Genomic DNA, 25,576 nt, shown 5'->3' on the forward strand with positions numbered 1-25,576 from the left:
ACCTATGAAAGACTTGCATAAAAACTTCTCTATACATGAGGTAGGCCCATAGTTGGTGCAACAAATCACAAGGATCATTGTAGAAATCAAAGTGGCAATAACTCTGTGGAAGCAGGCTGCCTTGCATAGATACCTGTTAGTTGGGCACTAGCTTGGGGTTAAGATGTTCACACTGGCTGGGTGCTGTTGTGTTGGGGTTGGGCATGACAGTACATGATCTGTTGCACAGGTGTGTATTATCAATGTGGCCAATGTGACAGAGATTGCTGAGGGTTTAATAAATCGAGGTGCCTGAACTGTGCAGGATTACTGATAGAACATATGTGCTCGTTCTATGTTCACATCACCTCCTCAGTAAGTTCAAGAGTACATGAATTACGGTAACAGAAAGGAGAACTACTCAATGGTGATACAAGCCTTAGTTTATCATTGTGGCAAACTTTTGGACTTTTGTATGAAATGGCCAGGAAAAGCACATGATTGTCTGAAGCATCAAGCAAGGATGAGATGTTCAATATACAGTGCAGTGAGGAGGCAGGAGGACTTGGAACACCTTATGAACAATCTGGCTATTGCAGTGGAGGCTGTTACTTATTTTAGCACAGCTTGCAAATTAGAGATGCTCTGAGCACACACAGTTGCATACTGATGGTAGGGAACTGTGAATGAATCATGTATATCAATGAACTGTTACCATTTATTTTTGTTTTGAGTAGTTTCTTGCTATGTTGCTAATGGTTGCTCATCTGTTAAATAATGTAGTAATTAAATTATCCCATTCATTTAATTTGTATGGTGAGGGATTTTATGGAGTCTGGAACTAAGGATGCGTTGATGTGGCAATAATTATTATCAACTGCAGCTATAAAGTTCCTTTACATAGTCTAAAAATGGTGAACTTTATACATTTGCTGTTTGTATGTATTTCTTTTTCTCATGGTTTATTAATTATTTGTATTACTATAGTAAGGGAGTGTATGGAGGAGTGATTTGTTGTATTGATATGAAAGAGCAGTCTGACTGATGTAGTGATTACACACAAACATTTTTTTCAGAATCTGCTTTATTATACAAACACAAAGTGAAGACCAGCTACAACATCAACTCAGTGTAACAGATTTACAAAAAACAAGGGTCATAAGTATTCCATTTCATAGAATCATAGAAGATTAGGGTTGAAAGAGACCTCAGGAGGTCATCTAATCCAACCCCCTGCTCAAAGCAGGACCAACCCCAACTAAATCATCCCAGCCAGGGCATTGTCAAGGATGGAGATTCCACCACCTCCCTAGGTAACCCATTCCTGTGCTTCACCACCCTCCTAGCGAAATAGTTTTTCCTAATATCCAACCTAGACCTCCCCCACTGCAACTTGAGACCATTGCTCCTTGTTCTGCCATCTGCCACCACTTTGCACAGACTAATTCCATCCTATTTATCTTTTCCCCTTTTCATGTGAAGAGGTGGGATGGCTTCGAGCAGATGTAGGGAGTTGGAGAGTAGCGTGCAGTCATATAATAAGTACTATTGTCTTGAGTGAAAGTGTTGTATTGAGCAGATGGTATCTGTGCAGGGACAAGTTGCAGAACAGATGTGTTGTCATTTCTTCTTGCTTGAGGAAAGCCAAATTCAAATTGTTATGTGGTTACCTGTGGATTACTGAGAGCATTTTTGTATGTGGACATATGTCATGTTGCAGATGTGATAGGGGGAAGAATGAGTATGCCAAATATTTAATGTAGGCAAATTTGTCTGGAATATTTACATAGAAACTAGAAAGGAAACTGTTTTGAATCCCACATATTTAAACAATACTTTACAATACCTGGCAGCTTAATTTCTGTCAACCTTTGGACATGTGAGTGATACTGGGATTCCTCCTTGCCTCACCCAGGTATGATCTTTCAGAGCTGTGTGTGCCTCTGCAAAATATCTTGGAACAAATTCTGCCCTGATTTAAGCCTGTGCAATTCTGCTGAAATACATTCCATTTTCTTATGTGTAGATTGGAAATTAATTTAAAAGTACCATTTTGATGGACCAGAGAGACCAGCCCTTAGCTCCGGCGAAGTATCTGTCCAATAGTGAAGTTCTCTAAATAAAATTACTTCATGAGAAGAGGTCATGTGATGTTTAAAATGTATTACAAAAACATCCAGACATTATTGAGGGGCACATATTACATATATGAAAAATAATAAGCATTTTTTGTGCACTGGGATTGATATAAATTTGAACCTGTCTTGGAACAGTCATTGTTAGGTGAGGTATTAAATACAAAAGCTGAAATCCTGCCTTTATTTACACCTTCTGCAACCCTGTTGAAGTTAATGGGTGGCATGGGATGTTCATTGGCAGGAGCTGACCCTGAATGCTGAAAGCTGAATTGTTAAGTTTAGGGCTGAATTATGTCATCAGTAATTACAAGCAGAATTTTTGCTATGGGCTTTATTATTGTAGGTAATGCATCATATAATTAACTTCTGTTTATTATGACTGGAGCCAAGTCTGATGTACTTAGTCTGAGCTGAAACAATGCCTTGTTTGAAATTGCAAAAGTTTTGAATTAATTTTTTTAAAAGCACAGATTGAGTGTATTTGCATTTTCTAAAAAGGCTGATTGTAAATCACTTTTTATTAATAATTTTGTTTTTGATTGTAACAATATATTTGGAGGTACTCCAGACAACAAGGAAACAAATAATTCTTTCATGAGACGGAAATAAGATTCCAACAGCCCCCCTTTTTTTTTATTTAACAAACATCCACTTTTTCCTTAACAGGTCTCTTTTTACATTTTAGCTTATTTTGTGTTTCTTTATCACATCTGTGGGTGATGCTCCTATAATAGTCATTGATTTAAGGGTTCTGGACCATATACTAAGTCCTATTGGTTTCTCTCCTTAGCTGAGAAGGGCTTTGTGTAGGAGGAGATAGGGGCTTGGGTCAGGGCCTTCTCTAGTTATTCATGTGGGAGAATGCATTGAGGTGTTTTAGTTAATATTTAGATTTATAAACGTCCATTTTCTTTAACAGGTCTCTTGTACACATTTTTAAACATCTCTTTTTCTCTTTTTTTATCCCCTCCCCCCCCCCCCAGCTTTTAGCTGCAGGTCTTCATTGTTTCTAGAGATCATGCTATTTATCAGTCTTGATTTAAGGTTCTGAGCCATATATCAAAGCCTATTGTTTTTGCTCCTTAGTTATGGTGGGTTCAAGTGCCATAAAGGTTAAGCCTGATCCCAGAAGGGAAAGGGTTTAGGTCATAAGATCACACCCATAATCATATCAGGCACATTGTCATTTCTGGTGACATCACAGTAGGTTACATCACATCCAGTGACACATGCTTATCTTATTTCTGGATCAATCTCTTATCTCATCTATCACTCTAATTTTAACTGAAGCTAGGGGCTTAGCACTATTGTCACAGATCTAATAAGTGAGACCTCTTAAAAAGACCAACAAGATAGTGAAACATTAGTTGTAATATTTATCCATGTTCCCCTTAAGAATTTCCTGTGTACCTGTAATCCTGCATTATAGCAATAACCTAGGAACCAAAGGGCTGATAGTTTAATTTGAGACTGTAGTATTAATTTTTTGTTGGCTTCCATGAGGTTCTGTAGAGCAGTGCTGTTATATGCACCTGTTCCCACCCCATGGCTGGTGAGAGTCCTCTCCCTGAGCCACTCAGCTTCTGTTGGCCTGAAGCCTTCAGTTTTAATGTCCCATGATTTACTTACACTCTCCTATTGTTATTTGGCCTTTGGGCATTTAAATTGCATGTATATGACATATTGAGACAAATTGAACCATTGTAAAATTTCACTGAAGTCATAAGACCAGGAATGAATTTTGCCCATAAGTCCTAGTAAAATTAAGCTACTGAGAAGGTGAGAATTGTAGCTTGTGTTTAACAGAGTCTCTGCAACTTTGAGATTCTGAAGAAGCTAGGGCGCAGGTCAACAAAATATGTCATGCTTTTTGTAGAATCATAGAATCATAGAATATCAGGTTTCGAAGGGACCTCAGGAGGTCATCTAGTCCAACTCCCTACTCAAAGCAGGACCAATCCCCAATTAAATCATCCCAGCCTGGGCTTTGTCAAGCCTGATCTTAAAAACATCTAAGGAAGGAGATTCCACCACCTCCCTAGGTAACCCATTCCAGTGCTTCACCACCCTCCTAGTGAAAAAGTTTTTCCTAATATCCAGCCTAAACCTCCCCCACTGCAACTTGAGACCATTACTCCTTGTTCTGTCATCTGCTACCACTGAGAACAGTCTAGATCCATCCTCTTTGGAACCCCCTTTCAGGTAGTTGAAAGCAGCTGTCAAATCCCCTCTCATTCTGCTCTTCTGCAGACTAAATAATCCCAGTTCCCTCAGCCTCTCCTCATAAGTCATGTGCTCCAGCCCCCTAATAATTTTTGTTGCCCTCCGCTGGACTCTTTCCAATTTTTCCATATCCTTCTTGTAGTGTGGGGCCCAAAACTGATCACAGTACTCCAGATGAGGCCTCACCAATGTCGAATAGAGGGGAATGATCACGTCCCTCGATCTGCTGGCAATGCTCCTACTTATACAGCCCAAAATGCCATTAGCCTTCTTGGCAACAAGGGCACACTATTGACTCATATCCAGCTTCTTGTCCACTGTAACCCCTAGGTCATTTTCTGCAGAACTACTGCCTAGCCACTTGGTTCCTAGTCTGTAGCAGTGCATGGGGTTTTTGCATCCTAAGTGCAGGACTCTGCAGTTGTCCTTGTTGAACTTCATCAGATTTCTTTTGGCCCAATTCTCTAATTTGTCTAGGTCCCTCTGTATCCTATCCCTACCCTCCAGCGTATCTACCATTCCTCCCAGTTTAGTGTCATCTGCAAACTTGCTGAGGGTGCAATCCACGCCATCCTCCAGATCATTAATGAAGATATTGAACAAAACCGGCCCCAGGACCGACCCTTGGGGCACTCCGCTTGATACCGGCTGCCAACTAGACATGGAGCCATTGATCACTACCCGTTGAGTCTGATGATCTAGCCAGCTTTCTATCCACCTTGTAGACCATTCATCCAGCCCATACTTCTTTAACTTGCTGGCAGGGGCGGCTCTAGCTTTTTTGCTGCCCCAAGCACGGCAGGCAGGCTGCCTTCGGCGGCATGCCTGCGAGAGGTCCACCGGTCCCGAGGCTTCGACGTACTCGTCGCCAAATTGCTGCCGAAACCGCAGGACCGGCGGACCTCCTGCAGGCATGCCGTTGAAGGCAGCCTAACTGCCGCCCTCGCAGGGACAGGCAGGCCGCCCCCCGTGGCTTACCGCCCCAGGCACGCTCTTGGAGCACTGGTGCCTGGAGCCGCCACTGCTTGCTGGCAAGAATACTGTGGGAGGCCATATCAAAAGCTTTGTTAAAGTCAAGGAATAACACGTCCACTGCTTTCCCCTCATCCACTGAGCCAGTTATCTCATCATAGAAGGCAATTAGGTTAGTCAGGCATGACTTGCGCTTGGTGAATCCATGCTGACTGTTCCTGATCACTTTCCTCTCCTCTAAGTGCTTCAAAATGGATTCCTTGAGGACCTGCTCCATGATTTTTCCAGGGACTGAGGTGAGGCTGACTGGCCTGTAGTTCCCCAGATCTATCTTCCTTCTCCCCTTTTTTAAAGATGGGCACTACATTACCCTTTTCCCAGTCATCCGGGACCTCCCCCATTGCCATGAGTTTTCAGAGATAATGGCCAATGGCTCTGCAATCACATTCGCCAGCTCCTTTAGCACCCTCGGATGCAGCGCATTTTGCCCCATGGACTAGTGCTCATCCAGCTTTTCTAAATAGTCCTGAGCCACTTCTTTCTCCACAGAGGGCTGGTAACCTCCTCCCCATACTGTGCTGCCCAGTGCAGTAGTCTGGGAGCTGACCTCATTTGTGAAGAAAGAGGCAAAAAAAAGCATTGAGTACATTAGCTTTTTCCACATCCTCTGTCACTAGGTTGCCTCCCCCATTCACTAAGGGGCCCACACTTTCCTTGAGCTTCTTCTTGTTGCTAACATACCTGTAGAAACCCTTCTTGTTACTCTTAACATCCCTTGCTAGCTGCAACTTCAAGTGTGATTTGGCCTTCCTGATTTCACTTCTGCATGCCTGAGCAATATCTTTATACTCCTCCCTGGTCATTTGTCCAATCTTCCACTTCTTGTAAGCTTCTTTTTTGTGTTTAAGTTCAGCAAGGATTTCATTGTTAAGCCAACTATTCTTTCTACATATCCGGATGGTTTGTTCCTGCAACCTCAATAAGGATTCTTTAAAATACAGCCAGCTCTCCTGGACTCCTTTCCCCCCCATCTTATTCTCCCAGGGGATCCTGCCCATCTGTTCCCTGAGGGAGTCAAAGTCTGCTTTTCTGAAGTCCAGGGTCCGTATTCTGCTGATCTCCTTTCTTCCTTGTGTCAGGATCCTGAACTTGACCATCTCATGGTCACTGCCTCCCAGGTTCCCATCCACTTTTGCTTTTGGATCACACCCACAAAAGCACTGTGTGGGTTCAGTTATATCCATGCCAAGTCTAGTTTTTACAGAATCTGCCTAAAGACAGGTATCTGGGAAATTGGATACCTCTGTCTTTAGGCAGGAGCACGTGATCTGACCTGCATAAATAACTTTCTGTTTTGGGAGGTGTGTGTAATGGCTTCAGGGAAAAAGCATTCACACATTTGGGCTCCATCACCATACAAACAACGTAGCACAGGAACTTTAAAGAAAGAGACAGTATAGAGTTATCATAATTGAATTCCTGCTTACCATAACCTAGACTCTTAAGAAAGGAGGCGTGAAGTTTTTTTTTAATCCAGACAATGTTACTGGGCTATTTTAATGCAGCAGGTAATTTATAGCAGCATATATATATAGCTGTAGTAGATTCATAGATTCATAGATTCTAGGACTGGAAGGGACCTCGAGAGGTCATCGAGTCCAGTCCCCTGCCCTCATGGCAGGACCAAATACTGTCTAGACCATCCCTGATAGACATTTATCTAACCTACTCTTAAATATCTCCAGAGATGGAGATTCCACAACCTCCCTAGGCAGTTTATTCCAGTATTTAATCACCCTGACAGTTAGGAACTTTTTCCTAATGTCCAACCTAAACCTCCCTTGCTGCAGTTTAAGCCCATTGCTTCTTGTTCTATCCTTAGAGGCTAAGGTGAACAAGTTTTCTCCCTCCTCCTTATGACACCCTTTTAGATACCTGAAAACTGCTATCATGTCCCCTCTCAGTCTTCTCTTTTCCAGAGAATGTAGCCTCTTTCTCTCATACCTGTTTATTATAACTCTGTATGGAAATCTCTCATATGGACAATAGTTGTACATTTCTATGGATCCTGTTAACTATAGTAGGGGCAGTTTTGGTGATGTTTAGTGTGCTGTTCAGTATCTGTTATAGAGTTTCTGGTTGGGCCCACTTGAGTTGGTTAGCAAAATAAAGACAGATGGCAAAGGATTAACACTTCTAACACTTCTTCATTAGTATGCAATCATCCCAGATTTTTTTCTCCTCTCAGGGCTCAATCCAAAGCCTATTAGGTCAAGAGAAACACCTGTTGATTTCAGTGGACTTTGAATCAGGCCCTATGTCTAATTAGACTTTCCTCATCTAATGCCCGGTCTAGACACAGGTTTGTTTGTTTTTTAACCAATTTAACTATTTCAGTTAGGAGTGTAATTTTTTTTAAACCAAAATAATTATATTGGTACAACCCCTTGGGTGGACACAGGTAGACCATTGTAAAGGTCCCTACATTTTTTGGGAATAAGCTATATCTGTATAAGCACCTTTATACTGATATAACTGAGCAAACTAGGAATAGGGATGTAAAGATCAGTTAAAAAAGTTAACCAGTTAAACGATTAAAATTATATTGTTTAACTGGTTAACCGTTAACTGAGGTCGCTCTGGCTGGCCTGGCACGGCGAGGGATGGGGCCACTCCAGCCCAGCTGGGATGGGGTCCCTCTGTCTGGCTAGCCCAACACGGCTGGGGCGGCTTCAGCCGGCCCGGAGCGGTTGGGCTGGGGTCCCTCTGGCTGGCCTGCACGGCTGGGGCTGGGGTCCCTCCGGCTGGTGCGGGGCCGCCGGGGTTAACAGTAAAGGCCGGTTAACCATAAGCTTAATGCTTACCGGTTAACCAGTTAACCTTTCAGATCCCTAACTAGGAGGTTGCACTGCTTTAACAATACTGGTTTCAAACCAACATAGTTAAAGTGGTACAAAAACTGTGTGTGGACAAGCCCTTAGTTCCCCCACAACTCAGGACGTCTTCACTGCAGAATTAATTTGTGTCAAAAGCCCTTAGTTCGAGTGTGGTAGCGCTTTTAAGTTACATTGTCTGGCCTATCAGGGGATATACGCTACAGCTTTTGTTAGCCGATTTAGGCCTGGTCTACACCTAAAACTTAGGTTGACCTAGCTATGTTGCTCAGGGCTGTGAAACATTTCACGCCCTGAGCATTGCAGTTAGGTAAACCTAACCCCTCATGCAGCCACAGCTAGGTTGATGGGAAGTTGGAAGTGTCTACACTTTGGTGCTACAGTGGCATAGCTGCAACACCGTAGTTGTGCTGCTGTATCGGCTGTAGTGTAGACATAGCCTTAGTCAGCTGCTAACACAGCCACTCTGTGCTGATAATACAGTCACTCAGAAGCTACTCTCACTGAGTTGGGCTAACTCAAGAGGAGTTAAGATGAGAGTAGATAACTTGAGTTAACTCTGCAGTGAAGACACAGCCTCCATCACACAGCACATATACACCTAACGGAATCACTGCTTCTGCTGCATTAAGAATATGGATGTCAGACAAGGCAGACTCATATACTCCATAATGTATAATAATAAAGATTCATCATACTGGCAACATTTCAAGATTCAGAAAAATAGAACTGGTAGCCCGAGTAAATATGTATTGCAGTTTTTGTGTACTTCATCTTAAACTGTAGATACAAAATCACACAATTGTTTTGAGTTACACTTTAATTGCCAAAAAGATAGATATATAGATTAGATGGAAGGAGTTAATGCTCAGTATATCTGTAGTTGTCAGACACTTCAGCTAATCTAGCTGTTTAGAGCACCAGCCTTAATCCGTGTAGGGAGAACTAGGCCATCAGACTGCCAGGGATGAAATGGTTACAAAATGAGCAAAAGGGTTTGTGAAGGACCTGGGGCTGATCTGTAATAATTTATGACTACTGTATGAGATCTGGTTATTAAGATAGTTACTGTATGGCTATATTTGGTTATTGGAGTCTTTAATATATGCATATGTTGTTTTAGTTTAATAGCAGGGCTGTTGTGAAACAAGCCAGGAGATAACACAATGGCTGTACATAAGCAACCTCCTGGTAAACACATTGAGTGTCATTAACAGACAATGTCTGAACTATTAGCTGGGAAGATGCTACTTCCAGGCTCTAGCCAAAGTTACAAGCTATGTTCCCTGGTGCTGGTCGCCAATAGATTTAAACAGTTATCAAAGAACTTTAAATAGTTAAAAAGAAAATCTCTAGAGAGGAGGGGGGAATTGTAAGGGAGCTATTCATGGGGAACAGACACAGAGATCAACGCAGCTGGAAGGTCAGAAGCAGTTAGGCCTTCTTAGGCTTTCCAGGGGATAATAAGAAAGATGTTGGTAAGATAGACGGATTTATCCCTTTGATTGATTTAAAATCCTTTTTCTCTTATGTCATGCTTTCCTTCTACTGTTAAGATTAAGCAGTACTTGGGTTTGAGAAAGCTGTCTAGTCACCTCACCTGTATTAATGACTGGTCACAAGCTCCCAAAGGGAAGACTTGCAGGTGCCGAATCCAGCAGGCCTGCTGGGTAAACACGGTTAAATCACAGGGTGCTGTAGTCCAGGACGCCATCTAAGAGTGGGAGATTCATGGGATTCCAGCCTGAAAGAGACGAGGGCACAGGTGAGGTCTGGGCCGCCCGGGGGGGGGGGGGGGGAGGGGGGGAATTTTCCCCCGGCCCCGGGCCCCACAGGGGCCCCCACAAGAGTTTTCGGGGCCCCTGGAGTGGGGTCCTTCACTCGGTCCGGGGGGCCCGGAAAACTCTTGCGGGGCCCGGGCCCCCAAAGCTTCTTCCGCTCCGGGTCTTCGGCGGCAGTTCGGCGGCGGGGGGTCCTTCCGCCCCGGGACCCGCCACCGAAGTGCCGGGTCTTTGACGGCAATTTGGCAGCAGGGGCCCCCTGAATCCTCTGGGCGGCCCTGGCACAGGTGCCACCACCTGAGGGGATCCACTCAGAGAAAGACCACGGTGGGGCCAAACACTACAACGCACAAGCCTGAGAAGGAAATAATTACAGAGATACCAACCCCCAATAATAGATCGTAACTATTTCAAAATTATCCGCTTGATATCATTGGATCACACTAGTTTCTTTTTACAGCAGTAAACAACATAACCGTAAATGCATTTCCATTCCAGGGGTGGATCAAAGTCAGTCTCTGCAACATGGATGCTGTTCCCAAAATACTGTCAAGTGCTTTTTTACCAGGTATTAGGCAGCTCACCTCACTGCTGCACAAGGTCAATCTGGCTGGAGACGTGAGGCTTGTCTGCACAAACAGTCCATGGCAAGCGAGGGTGTGAATCTGCCCTGCACTCACCTGCAATGCACTACTCTCCATGTGGACCCTGCTGGTGTGCACTAACAATTCCTTAATGTGCTTTGATCTAGTCCCACTTCAAAGTGAGGTGGAGCAAAGCGCACTGAGGAATTGTCTGAGAAACCCTGTGTAATGCCCATATAATGATACAAAGATTTAAAGACATAAGAGGATTACTGCTTTATTTTCAATAAGCAGACTTTTAACCCATTCCCACCCAACGTTTTTTGTCGCAGTGGCCCAGAGAGGGTGCTGTAAGCTAATGCTTACTAGAGAATTGGCAGAAACCACGGTCCAAATTCAGTGTGTTGAAGACACAAAGGGTGCTGCTGGTTGAAATCAATTCATGTATTTTCTACAATCTGTGTTTTAACCGTATATGATATTAACACATGTGACCCAAGCCAGGAAAACATAGTTCCCAGGATACTTCCAATCCTGGTTTCAAAGGATTAAAATAAATATACTTGGCTGTCAGTAGATGGCTGTGTGTTAAATCAGGGTGAACACAAAGTTGGAACGCTTTCAAACAATCTTCTTGTAAGCCAATAGGGGGAAAATAGAGGGCTACTACTTGGCAGTAGAATGTATAAGTGTGGAGAAGAGAACAAAATACAATCTCCTGCATGAAACAAACTATGGCAATGATAACTCCATCTTGCCAGGAAAAATCTTGTTATTTTAAGAATAGTCACTGCAGATCTGATAGAAATGCTAGTGGATTTTAAATTCATACATCATGCATCTTATTTGTGTCAAGCATTAGTTGTTTAGAGCTTCATTCTTCCTGTTTATATAAAGGCTATTTCCTGTGGAATGAAATCAGTGAGTGCCTGCAGTGTTTAGTGAGGACAAAGGGAGTAGCAGGCGTTTAGGGCCTGCTCTAACTGCCATTGAAATTAATTGAACTCTTTCCATTGATTTCAGTGGTAATGAGATTGGATCCTTATTAGTGCCCCACAGTATCAGGCCCACTGTCACTACTGTGGTTGTTCAGCAGGCTGCAGATCAGATGGGCATTTGAAACTAATCCAACTACAGTCAGGAGATCATGAATACATTACAATATACTATTGTTTGAAACTGTCTGCCTAAATGTCAAGACTGGAGTTCACCTAGTACAGTGTTCTGCTCCACCATTAAATGCAGCGACTGCTAAATCTCCAGCACTTTTAACTGCACCCACTGTTGCTATTTTTTGGGTGCTGTAAGTGTATGCCACCCCGTACAAGACTCTGCCCCAGGGAGATTGCAGTTTAAATAGGTTGACAATGTAAAACATACTGGATGAGCCAGAGGAAGGTGCTGTTCCTGAGTATTTTTTTATGTGGATGTGATGGTCTTCTTTAAGTGGGTAACAGTATCTTTTGTTGATATGGGCATTTGTGGGAGAAGCAAGTTGAGATAGGTTTGAAGAGAGGAGAGGGGAAGGTCCCTGACACACTGGGATAGGAAGAGAATTCAGGGTGTAGAGGCTGGCATAAGATACAGTTTAGAATTAGATACTGAATACTATCAGCATCTAAACACTTCTGAGCATGTCCATATTTCAGCAATATAGGTAGGATTATCATTGTTATAATAGCATCCAGATTGAGGCAATTTAGTTCCTACCTCATAAATCAGAATGAAATGACACAATTTTCTGCAGCAAAGTAGTGAGACACCTGCTTATAGTGGCATTGATTCTGTTGTGTGACATTCAGCTTGATAGTGAATTAGCTTTGTGTAATCACTGATCTCTATTTCTATATTATTTGTCGTTAACACATACCGGCTTTTGTGAGGGTATTGATCTACTGTTTTTAAACCTGAGCCTGAACTATTTCAGTGAGATATTAGTGGAACAAATGTGTAAATCAGATTACTGCAGTCTCTTATTCACAGCTCTTTTCAATACACTGTTATTAATACAGAACACTGCTGCTCATGGTATTATTGACACACAACATTTCCAAGACGAGTTCTTCAGTCTTTGGATTGTTGTACTGGTGCAACTGAACTAATGGTACATCTACACTGCAGGCTTCTTTTGGCAGCGTGTAAAGTCCATACCCCCCTAACACATGTATAAATAGCAGTGTAGCTATTTTGTTTAGGCAAGTAGAGTAAAGACACTTGAAGGATGTGGGTTAATATGCGAGTACATACCCTACACACTTTCTACTTACCCAAGCTGTGTCTCCCCATCTCCACTGCTATTTTTAGCCATGTAGTGTCCTGTTGCCTCCCAGCGGCTGGAGTCTTTCCTCTCTGCAAGAAAAGACACCCTTCCTGCTGCAGGGAAAGGCTCTAGCAGAGGGGAAAGACTCTTCCAGCTCCCCACCACTGGAGCCCTTCCCTGCTGCAGGGAAACACTCTGCAGCTGGAGCATTTCCTCTCCACGGGGAAAGGCTCTGGCAGGGGGAGGCAGCAAGGAAAGGCTCTGGTGTAACATTTCCCAGCTTCAGGGAAAGTCTCTGGCACCTCCCTTCTGCTGGAGCCTTTCCCCACCACAGGAAACATAAGAGTGGCCATACTGGGTCAGACCAATGGTCCATCTAACCCAGTATCCTGTCTTCCAATATTGGCTGGTGCCAGAGGCTTCAGAGGGAATGAGCAGAACAGGACAATTTATTGAGTGATCCATCCTGTCATCCAGTCCCAGCTTCTGTCAGTCAGAGGCTTAGGGACACCCAGAGCATGGGGTTGCATCCCTGACCATCTTGGCTAATAGCTGTTGATGGACCTATCATCCATGAAAGTATCTAATCCCCTTTTTTAATCCAGGTATAATTTTGACCTTCATAACATCCCCTGGCAATGAGTTCCACAGGTTGACTGCGCATTGTGTAAAGAAATACTTAAAATTCCAGCAGCGAGGAGGAAAGGCTCTGCCAGGTCCCCATTGCTGGAGCCTTTCCCTGCAGCTGGGAAACACTCCAGCAGTGGGGAAAGGCTCTAGTAGGAGGGAGCTTCACCCTGCTGCCTCCCCTTTGCCACAGCCTTTCACTGACATGCGTAGCTACACAGCAGTGTAGACACAGCCTGCTTTTCATAGCAGCATGTAGCTATACATACACAACATGCCACAACTAGTGGTGTCTAGTGTAGATCTAGCCTAAATCCACATTGATTTACATCTACTGAACTAAATGTTGTTTGAGTGCTTTTTAAACTGCAAGGCGGTGAAAATGATCCAACTTTGTTGCACCTGCTGCTGAGGTGCTCACTGCTAAATTGCACACTCAGGCCCAGAGAAGCTTGTCTGAAGCGGATGCCTATATGTTGGCGCCACTGCAATTCTGCTTATTCTTGCAGCAAGGGTTGATACATTTCTCCCCCTTTTGAAAGTAAAAGCTATAGGCCACTGGTCTCATTGAGGAATAATTAAAGACAGAGTTCTGTTACGAGACAATTCAAGTTATGACCTCAGTTGCATCTGTGCAAACCTTCTGAAGGATAATGGGGTTGCAGAGGCATAACTGAAGGTATACTAGGAAGACAATGGAGTTACACACACATCACAAAAGATGTAATTTGACCTGTAGAATCTCTACTACTGGTGGTGATGTATGAAAAGGACATTTGACTGTCAGAGGCCAGGATCCATTTGTGGAGCCGGCCGTTAGTTCAAACCATTTTTACCTGCAAACTGAGCAAATTGAATATAGAAATTAGTGAGACACAATGAATATTGAAACCTTGCCGTAATATTTTTCAGAGAGTCACTTTTCAGGGAAAAATGCACTTTACAGGCAGTTTCCATATTTTCATAAAAGTGAATCTAGACTCTTATATGATTAGGATGTACTTCATTTAATCATTTCTCTCACATATAAAGTTTTACTCTATATTAAGTTATTATCCTAAAAGGATTTGCCAATAGGCCACCCTACTATGAAATGCAAAACTGAATACAGCAATGATTTGATTCCAACACCTCATGTTGGCAGTTGGGACATTTCCTAATGTGAGAGAAGAAATTTGTACAAAAGAAAAATATATTTACAAACTGAACATGCAACACAGACTTAATTTGCTTTTATATATATATTTTAACCCAAAAAATCAGACAGTTTCGCCACTCCTTGGAGTAGTTCTAATATTCACATTGGTCAATTCAGTAAGTTTTGTGACCATTAGCTTTTAACATTTATTACAAAAACAAACAAACAACATTTAAAATAAAAATTACAGTTATATATGGTATAGTACAAAACAAAAGATACCGTCTGATATATAGAGCATGACATTAGAAAAGAAAAAATAATACGTGGACATTTCTGAATTTTTTATAAACATATTTTCAAAGCAAAATCAATGTTTCTATTTTAAACAGTGGCCCCAGTTCAATCCTGGCATAAGTAGGGGGAGCTCCCGATGAAACCAATGGAAAGTGCACTGCTTACATCAGGCATTAATTTGGCCCTTGATTTGCAGTTCCTACTTGTGTTTTTAATTCGCTAACCATTTCTTCCTATGATTTAAAAATAGCCATAACTACAAAGTGAAAAGATGAGCACTGTTATATTTATGAAGACATGTCTTCAGTCAAAACTAAGAACTGTAAGAACAATCCATATATGGCTATAGTCTATAAAACATCTTTTTGGTAGTGAGAATGTAACAATAGAGCAGCTAAAATTATGTTAAAATATGGATGTGTTTATAGTGGTGAATATGTTATCCGGCCTTTTTATGATGATTAATTTTTTTGTTGGCTTCCATGATTTACTCATCATTCTCCCCCCCCTAAATGCTTATAAATAGATTAAGCAGTACAGGAATACAGTGCAGCTCAAATAATCTGCAGCAAAGTGTGGTAATTTCCAAAATATTTGTAATTAGAGTGCATTTGCACTTCTTGTAATTATTCTGTCCATGCAACGTGGGTGCAAAATACTGCCTAATCTAGTAGCATTTTTCATCCACTTTGCACAAGTGTCCATGATTACACTAGTTGCAAGGCAGGAGAGACTCAGGCCATAGGGCTCACATCCACAAAGATATTTAAGCTTCTAGCTTCCATTAAATGTCCTTGGGGATCTGGGCCTACATTTCCAAACTATCATAAAAATATTAGAAAACAATTTCATTGTTGTATTTATTAAACACATAACAAAGGAACTTGTTAACACATCAACTGTCTGAAGCTTTGGGAATGATCCTGAAAAGTGTTGAGCACCTGGAACAAGCATTTAGGAGCACTCAGCACCTCCCAAGAGCCTGCCCATTATTTGTACTGGACAGAGGAAAAGTAAGTATTTATGTACAATACTGTCTGCTAGTTAAAAATCAATAGCCTTTAAGCTTATTTCTTATTTTTATGGCTTTGGAGAGTTAGGGTTAAATTCACTGCTGGGGGCTCAACTCCATTGACATCAGTGGAGTTGGGTCCACTTATACCAGGGGTGAGTTTGGACCATGGTTTCTAAACGGAGGCACTCCTGCATAATCTGTTGATACTGCTTAACAAGGAAGTAACATGAGCAACACTAGGCACTACAGAATAGCTGTATTATAGGAGAACAATGTGTTACTTATTCCAATGGACAAACAAAAGTGGTTGAATTTGATATTTCTATCACCAGTTTGTTCTTGACAGCATTCAAATCATACCTGAATTAATTAAAAAATTAGCATGTAAGTGTTCATATTATGTCTTCCAAATTAATGATTTATAAGTGACTATTGATACTATAGTACTTAGAAAGACCACTGTCTCACTTCATGTAGCAACAACAGACTTCACATCCCCTCTCTCTCTCTCTCTCTCTCTCTCACACACACACACACACACACACACACACACACTGCATATATACATATATATAATATGTGGAAAAAAGAAAGGGATATATCCAAGATCCATTTTGTTACATTTGACAGAGATGGATGGTACCTCTTCACTACATTGCTTAAAAGTAAAAGGGACACATGATCTTCTGATTGAATTTTAGTTCTTTGAAAAATGATTTTAAACTGTTCAAAGTGTCCTGACTTCAGGAAGTAATTCAAGGAGATGCAGAGTTCCAGAACTGGGATTTCTGACATGCCAGAGCAGTGTCGGTATTTCAGGCAGTAAGGAATATATTAGCATTATCAATGGTTAAATGATGGGGAACACAGGCATATACTTATCTTAAATCTTTAATATTATTTTAAAAGCACATAAGATTAAGAAGCACAGAACTAATATACCACCACATTGTTGGAAATTATAGAGATGGAGGGCTAGAGGCCAATACACAATACTGATTACTTCCCCTCCACCCCACCTTTTTACTATCAGAGGATAACTGATGTGTCCTGAATTCTGTAATAGTAAAAGATGTTGATGTATGAGTGAAACAGATTTCTTTAGATCTTTGGGTCAGTGCTCGCTACAGAATCGATCCTTGAAATTATGCTTTGTTTTATTCTCTGTCAAACCTTGCTCACTTTCTGATGCACTTTTTTTGTGTTAAACAAACAAGAGATAGATAAACACTCAGGGTAAAATGTTCAAAAGTGCCTACGTCAATTAGGTGCCTAAATCCTATTGAAAGTCAATGGGACTAGACTCCTGAGTCATTAAGGCACTTTTGAAAATTTTACCCTCAGCGATTGGGGGTTTATTAACACCTTTGATTATTTAGGAGAGACAATGGTATGGTTATGGCTTTTGTCTGTACTGTTGGAAGCACCAGGGCTCAAGTGCTACTCAGAAGGGGTACACAATTGAGTGTTTTCCTCACTCAAATAAGAACACACCAGTGGTCCAGATACTGTGATATTTTGTCTATGACGGAGGAGGTTTTAGAGGAGGAAAGTGTAAACTCTTCCCCCTAAATTCACTCTGTGCAGTTCAATACTATGTACTTTTTTATTCTGACTTTTTTAGCATTCAGAATGGTCATCATCTTGTACCTTGAAGCATGAGGCTCTGTCTACAGCCCTTATAAATTTTTATCCTAGCCTGTGTGCTATCTTCTTTCCAATAACTAATCCGCTTCTTTGAATTTGGCTGCCAGTAAAGCCATTCACAAACAAACAACGCACACCAAACCCATAAGCACTTAACCTTGTGTATGTCTAGATTTCCATGTTTTTGCACGTGGAGTTCATAAAGCAGAGAAATACAGACTCCGTCTCTCAATTTCTGTCTACCATATGTTTAATGCAGATTATAATCCTTTTCTCACTGAAAAATAGATTGTTACAAAAACATTTAAAAATAATTTCAAACAGAGAGTTACTAACTGGGTTTATATTACCCCATTAAGTGTTATATACAACACTGATAGAGTGTAGGAAAATAAGTGAACAATATTTTTGTAACAGCTGCTGATATATGTTTCTGTTAATGATGATCTTGATCTTATCAATTGTCAGTGGCCTCTCCTAAGAAGTGGACAGTCAACTGGGCACTGCACACTCTAAATCTGAAGTCATTGTTGAGCAATAAGAGACACTCCCTGTGTAGCACCATGAATGTTTTACCTTGGTAGTATTTCTACGGCTAAATGCTCTGTTGTAAACAGGTGCAATTTCTTGACTGCAGTGGACTGGGATGGGATGATTTTAAGGGATATATTATTGAAAACTTGAGCATTTATTTGCTTTTCTGCCCCACCACCTTTTAAGAACAACGGCAATAGACAATTTAAAATATGTAACCAATTCAATAGTGTATTAGAGTCTTGACATTACTGGTGCATGCAAACTGTGGTGTTTGTAACTTGTTACAGACCAAAACCCGGGGATGTGTAAAAGCTGTACATTAGTATGCCACATGACAGAAATACATAGTGCTATTGTTATATGTGCTACATGTTATAGACAAAGATGGAGTTCCTTTCTATGTTACTTAGTATTTGGTGAACAGTATATCACATTTCCCTATGCTGTGTGATCATGTAATGGAAGACTTTACTTTATCTGCAGTTTACTGTTATTCCCATAGTTTGTTTGTTCATACCAGAATGCACTCATACGTGAGTTCTACATTATTATTTCAGATTATTATACCAAAACAGTAGATTTAAAATGTTCTAAACCATTGTGCAGGTGACAGACTGAAAAGTCAAGGAATAGGATGCTGAGCAGCAGTCTCTTGAATAAAAGATACCATCTATTCAGAGCATGTACACACTTGCAGATATCTTCACCCATTTTGGTCACCCAGTTACACATGCGTGGTCTAAGATATTCAAAATTGCAGACATTTGACACGTGCTAGCTTCCTTTATGTTTCTACAGATAGAACTGAGTGTTCTATGCACATGCCATATACTGTTTTAAAATGCCCATAATTTTGTTTTTTTCAAAACCAAATTATTTCTATATAGCAAAGGCACTAGTTTCCATTTCAGATTAAATTCTATAAAGACTAGAGATTTAAAACTTTTTTTTTGAGTTATCCAAGCACAAAACAAACATTTTTGAAATTTTTTTCAACAGCTGGAAAAACACTTAGGCCTGATTCATGCAGGCAAACCGATGATTTCAATAAGGCTCTGCAAAGGTGCAGGATCTGCCTGCATAGATCCAATTGCTGCCACATTCTGACAACTCGAAAAAAAGCTGAATACATTTATATAATTTTCTTGGTGGAAATGAAACAAGCATCTTCAACCCCTAAAAGTACATTTTAAAGTAAATTTACAAATTACTGTCCTGTAATTAAGATGATTAAATTATGTGTTTGTAAAACAAACTATTTTTCATCCTGAATACACTAGGGACACAAGAGTATGAGGCCACAAAAAGTATCCTTTGGTGTATCAGAGATGCCCGTGGCTTCTCCTTACTCTCTTCTGCAATCTCCACCAACATTCACTAGGATACTAACATGGAAAAAATGCCAGCACAGGTTATGACATTCAGGATAGGAAAAACTTGTTCTCAACATTTATAACTTATAATCTTTGTTCATATTTAAATACTGCCTCTGCTTTCAGAAACTGGCCTCCAAAATAATCTAAAGCCTGAAACGTGTTTTAAAAATAACCCAAAGCATGTGAAATGGATTGTAGCCTTTCACATCTTACTGTGTTAAAAATACTAATTTTATAACTGCTGGTTAAAGAGTAGTTACCAACTTTATTTTATTTAAGAAAAAAAGAACCCTAATTAAAAATGTAAAGATTTGGCTCCCATATTATACACACAGTATTAATTTAAACCAGTGGTTCTCAAACTTTTGCACTGGTGACCCCTTTCACATAGCAAGCCCCTGAGTGCGACCCCCCCTTATAAATTAAAAACACTTTTATATATATTTCACATCATTATAAATGCTGGAGGCAAAGCAGGGTTTGGGGTGGAGGCTCACAGCTCTCGACCCCCCATGTAATAACCTCGCAACCCCCGAGGGGTCCCACCCCCCAGTTTGAGAACCCCTGATTTAAACCTTAGAATGGAAAGTCTACAGTAAGGAATATGCCTACAAAAGAGAGCTTTAGCTAGTAAGCAAGGAAAGATGGACGGGAAGGTCAAAATCTAGTACAGGATTTACCTCTAAGAACTGTCAGCTAATTAATAATTCTAAGTAAAATGTGGGAATCATCGTGGCCAATGGCACTGCAAACTCTGGGCCTTCTGAAGCTACTGATCAGCTGTAACTCCACTAACATCAGTAGGAGTCTGAGGCGCTCATCAACTCTCAGAAGCCTTCTATTTATTTTTAAAAAATAATGTTTTATCCATGACAGTAACAGGTGAATCCGAGACTGGATTTCTGGACATTCCCCTCCCCACCTCACTGAGGCCCCAATTCAGCAAAGCCTTTAAGTGCGCTCAAATGCCATGAAAATCAGTGGGCAGGATTCTTTCATCCATTAAGTGCACCATGTAAGTGGTGCAGAGTGAATTTAAACCAGCCAGAGAGTCTTCCTGCGTACAAGGAATCTCTACTGATGTAAAGCTGGTAGAGGTGGTATAGACACCTCCTAAACCAGCTCTCTCTCTGGCATAAGGAAAAGAAGGGATAGGCTGGTGGACCGAGAGGGGGAATGGTGGAGCTGAACTCCACTACACCTGTTTCTCTGCAGGTGTAAGATCCATTTACAGAACTTACATCAATCAGTGGCAGAAGCTAGAGCAGCAGGGGGCCTACTCTGTCTTCTGCCCTGGCTAAGTGGCCAGAGATCAGGGAATTACAGCCAGCTTCCTGCATCTGTCATTGTCCTCTGCGGCTGAGGTGTGCTTTGATGGAGAGGAGAATCAGGGCCAATGAGACTTAAGCATGTGCTTAAATGCTTTGCTAAACCAGGGCCCTATATTTTAGCCATTCTCTCCACAGCCAGCATTTTGCATTTCTCATTTTAAAAAATACAGTATACGAGTTATACTCGTAATGAAAAACATTTTTCACAGAAGAAAATTAAAAGGCATGTACAACGGCTAATATTTTTAACAATGTGTTCTTTAGTTGTGCATGCAAAATAGATAACTGTATACTCAATTTCCAGTTTCTCATTGCAGTTTACATGCACATTTACATAGTCTGCACGTGCAATTTAGGAACTGATTTTGAAAATTTAGACCTATATGTATTTTGGGGGCCTTTTTGTTTCTTTGTATTATTAAAAAATAATTGTAGATTTGAATTCTCAACATCAATAGAAAAACTAGAGGTAAATCCCCATGTTTAAAATCAGATTCTTATCTGGACACTAACATTTAAAAAGTTCAGTAGTGTCAGATGATATGATTTCTTTTAAAAAAAAAACAGAAAGTATCAACTTGATTTTAAAAAAAGTGCCAAACACAAAACTAGAGTTGCACAGAATTTTTGTGTTTTTAGATTTAGTCATTTACTTTACAGGGTTTCCATATATTCTGAAGGTGACTACAATTGTACGTGCAAATGAATACTTTGTTTACAATTATCCTTTTGCAAGCACAACTAAGGTGCCCATTTTTACAATTTACCCCTAAAGACCAAATCCTGCAGTTTCTTCTTGGGCGAAACTTCCACTGAAGTCAATAGTTCCTTGACATAGGACCCTATTTTCCAGAACTAACTACCATGTATAGTATTTACCATTGTAAATAGTCCCCACAGACATCAGTACTCATGGTAGTAAGCACTCTGCCCACTAGTCACAGCTACTCCATGGTAGTAAATGTTTGCAGGTTTGAGCTCTCAGTAAGGGTTCAATAAGGACTGTAAGATTTGGCCCCAATTGGTTAACATTCTCTATAAGCTAGAGTTGGTTGGACAATTTGAAAAAAAAAAATCATGAAATATTTTCCATTTTTTTAGCAGCTCTGTTATTAACTATATAGGTAACTCCCACTGCATTCATAAAGGTAATATATACACTTCCTTGAAACAAATACCTAAAATCACCTTCTTCTGTACACTTTGTAAATCACTGTAAACATCCAAAATATACATATATATGGCCATGATATAGTTAGAAAAGAGAAATGGAGTAACAACACTTTTTATTGCATTCTCAAGTACTGTTGAATATGGGTATGGTAGGCACACATTTTAACTACTTATCATCTACTACAATCCTAAAGCTCATTTACCTGAGATCTGTGTTTTGTAAAAATAAAGTTTTCTTTTTAGTTGCATATGTTACAAAAGACTCAGTTTCAGCCTGAACAGATGTGAAACTTTGAATCTGGCAACAAGCGCTACAGGTGATCATATAAAAAAGGTACTGCTGAAATAGATGCATATTAAAAAGAAGCCACAAATCTTAGAGGTTTTAAAAATCTCCCTTCCCCCACCCCACAATGTTGGGAAGCCACATTGTAATAAAATTGTTTAAAACATTTGACACAGAAGACTTGCACAGAAAGCATGTTGTTAAAATCATGTACCCTCTAAGACACCCATCTTGGAAGAAGTTAAGTAGCTTAGAAGGACAAACTCCATGTTACTTGTAAATGTATTTAATGTCACTCAGTTCTCATCATCCCGTCTGTAGTGAATAGTTTGTATTTCCTGAGCTAAGAACATGGCCATCTCTTTAGTGCCGGCAGCAATCACTCGGCATGACATGAGATCTAGAGGTCCCCCTAAGAACAAGAGGATAAAGAAGAACCATGTTTAGATACAGAAGTGATGTATGGCATATTATATTATATCCTTGTTGTAGATAGAGAGATTCAAAAATACTGAAACAACGTCACAGCCACATTTAGAGGGGGAAATACCTTGTTGAGGCATTCAAATTCAGAGATGTCTTGCAAAGCAAAGTGTTCTAGAAACCATAGACTTACCAAACACCAAAGTACACAGCAAAAGCAATGAATGTTTTTATTTGTTCAGTACACAAAAATAAACACAACATATTCCATTTTACTCTCTTAAACAAAACACCAGATGTTTTGTTTGCAAAACTAGGGGTAGTAAGGAATAAAATAGGAACCAGCATAACCCGTTTTCAGGGTTAAACATACCCTACAACTGGCAACTATTCTTTAACACATCAAGTCTTTCCACAGTCATGCACACTTTGATCACCACTGGGCTTGACTACTAAAGAGCACTCTACTTGGGGGATGTATGCTCTAGAAATTAATAAAATAATAATCCTTAACATTTTGGGTCTTTAATCTTCAAGGTGCTGTACAAATATAAATATTCAGATGAGCACTCTTGTGTCTCCCTGACAGCCCTTTCTTCCCAAGAAGCCTTCATCTTTGCTGAAATCTGTTTAGGAGTCTCAGCATATCCAGTAATCTCTGCTGGGCCCAGCTGTATACTTCAAATGTAACACTTTAAAGGGCTTACTCAAAGACACAGACATTCATCCTCAGCATCTCTGACCTGGGAAAGCCCTAGACTGGAAATGCAAAATTGTGATGAAATTAGCCAGCCAGAGCCTAGGGCAGAGTGGGCCAGATCTGAGATGTTTCACTGGATTATCACTATAAGCAAAGGACCTGTATGGGGGTGTGAGGGAAAGAGAAAAGAATACAAAGATTGTGGCTATAAAAGCAGCCCATAAATAGCCACCTAGGGACAACGTTAAAAAAAAGTCACTCAAAATTGTGGGAAAACTGTACTCCTGGAAAGGACAACAGGGAATGGGAAGAACCATCTGAGGACTACTTCCATCGGGGGGGACGGAAGGGGGGTTTAAAATGTCCATGGAAGCAATATCCTGATATAGGAAACAAGAGTTTGTTAGCTGCATTTCTATTAGAATGTCTCTCTAATGACTGACTTATTGAAGTTGCATTGCTAGTGCCTTTGGATCAGACAGCTTATCTCACCCTATTGCTTACCAGGTGCTGTAATTGTAACAGCAGCAGGGGAATTTAAAGCTCTCCCAGTGCAAAGCAAGTAGAAGCACCACCATGGTCCACCCCAAAATAACCTTGGTCTGAGCCAAACTCAAAATTTACTCATAGAACACTATGCAGCCAAGAGGCAAAGGGATAGAAGAATCAGCGAGGCACTACAATCACACACGGATTACTCTTAGAGACACTCTAGCACCAAAAGGCCCTCTCTCATCCCACTGCCCACATAGATTGCCAAGGTTCTCAGCAAACCTATGGCAGAAAATGCAGGAAGGAAGAAAACTTTATTGTTGGTGGCAGAAAATATAGGGAGACTAAGGAGCAAAGTATTTCTGTAAACCCATCCTTCTTTAAGGGAGGCAAAGAGTTTACCTCTGCTCTCCTCTACCACAGAGATAGCAAAGTCACACCTTGCAGAATTTTTCTAGATTGTAAATCCCTACATATACCCATATGTCTCCACCCAATCCCAGAACACAGCCCCTCCCCCTGCACGGGAATTACATTACAGTTGAGCAGAATACCCTCAGAGGCCATCAAGAACAAGAAGCTAAGATCAGGACTAGAAACACAGAGTCCTCTTCCCAAGAATTCTGCCTATTCACGCCAGTAGTAATTATAGTAGACTGACACAACCACAATCAGGGCCGTCCCCCTCCCCCCCATGACTCTTTCCCCTGCCACTCCTGGCTGGTAAAGAAAAGAGACCACCAGGAAGGAATCCTGGCAACAGGCTGTTAACATCTCCTTTTGAAGGGACTCTGCCATCCACTCCCAAACATATAATAGTCCACCCAGAATTTAAAAACCATCCCGCAATTCCAGAGAACTTGGAAGCTACTGCTCAGCATCTAAGGGTATGTCTACACTACGAGGGTAATTCGATTTTACTTAAATCGAATATGTGGAATCGATATTGCAAAGTCGAACGTGTGTGTCCACACTAAGGACACACTAAGGACAGTAATTCGACTTTGTGAGTCCACACTAACGGGGCGAGCGTCGATATTGGAAGCGGTGCACTGTGGGCAGCTATCCCACAGTTCCCGCAGTCCCCGCTGCCCATCGGAATTCTGGGTCGAGCCGCCAATGCCTTCTGGGTAAAAAAAATTTGTCGTCATCCGTCTGTCACTAACGCCCTCCCTCCCTCCATGAAAGCGCCGGCGGGAAATCAGTTCGCGCACTTTTCTGGTCAGTGACAGCGCGGACGCCACAGCACTGCGATCATGGATCACGCTGCGACCATCGCTGCACTTGTGGCCGTTCTCAACACCTCGCAGCTTATCATACACCTTTCCCTGAGGCAGATGCAGAGAAATCGGGCGAGGAGGCTACGGCACCGCCGTGAGAGCCTGAAGTCGGAGAGTGGCACAGAGCTGTCAGAAACCACGAGCCCCAGCGCCCAGGACATCACGGTGGCAATGGGGCATGTGGATTTTGTTGAACGGCGATTCTGGGCCCGGGAAACAAGCACGGACTGGTGGGACCGTATAGTGCTTCAGGTCTGGGATGAATCCCAGTGGCTGCGAAACTTTCGCATGCGGAAGGGGACTTTCCTCGAACTTTGTGAGTTGCTGTCCCCTGCCCTGAAGCGCAAGGACACCCGCATGCGAGCAGCCCTCACTGTCCAGAAGCGAGTGGCCATAGCCCTCTGGAAGCTTGCAACGCCGGAC

At 41.4% G+C, this 25,576-nt stretch overlaps 1 protein-coding gene across 1 annotated transcript in view; it reads right to left on the reverse strand.

The window, feature by feature from the left end:
* Window positions 1–20,108: 20,108 nt before the first annotated feature.
* The window catches only part of IMPA2 (inositol monophosphatase 2), a 33,287-nt gene continuing 27,819 nt past the window's right edge, over window positions 20,109–25,576 (reverse strand). Inside the window, exon 8 of the mRNA XM_024212586.2 lies at window positions 20,109–22,670. Within this exon, the coding sequence (XP_024068354.1) occupies window positions 22,555–22,670 (116 nt within the window). The 3' untranslated portion in view covers window positions 20,109–22,554. The remainder of the gene's footprint in view (window positions 22,671–25,576) is intronic.

Source organism: Terrapene carolina, unplaced genomic scaffold, assembly GCF_002925995.2.
Source record: "Terrapene carolina triunguis isolate 2854851 unplaced genomic scaffold, T_m_triunguis-2.0 Scaffold58, whole genome shotgun sequence".
Classification (NCBI taxonomy): Eukaryota; Metazoa; Chordata; order Testudines; family Emydidae; genus Terrapene; species Terrapene triunguis.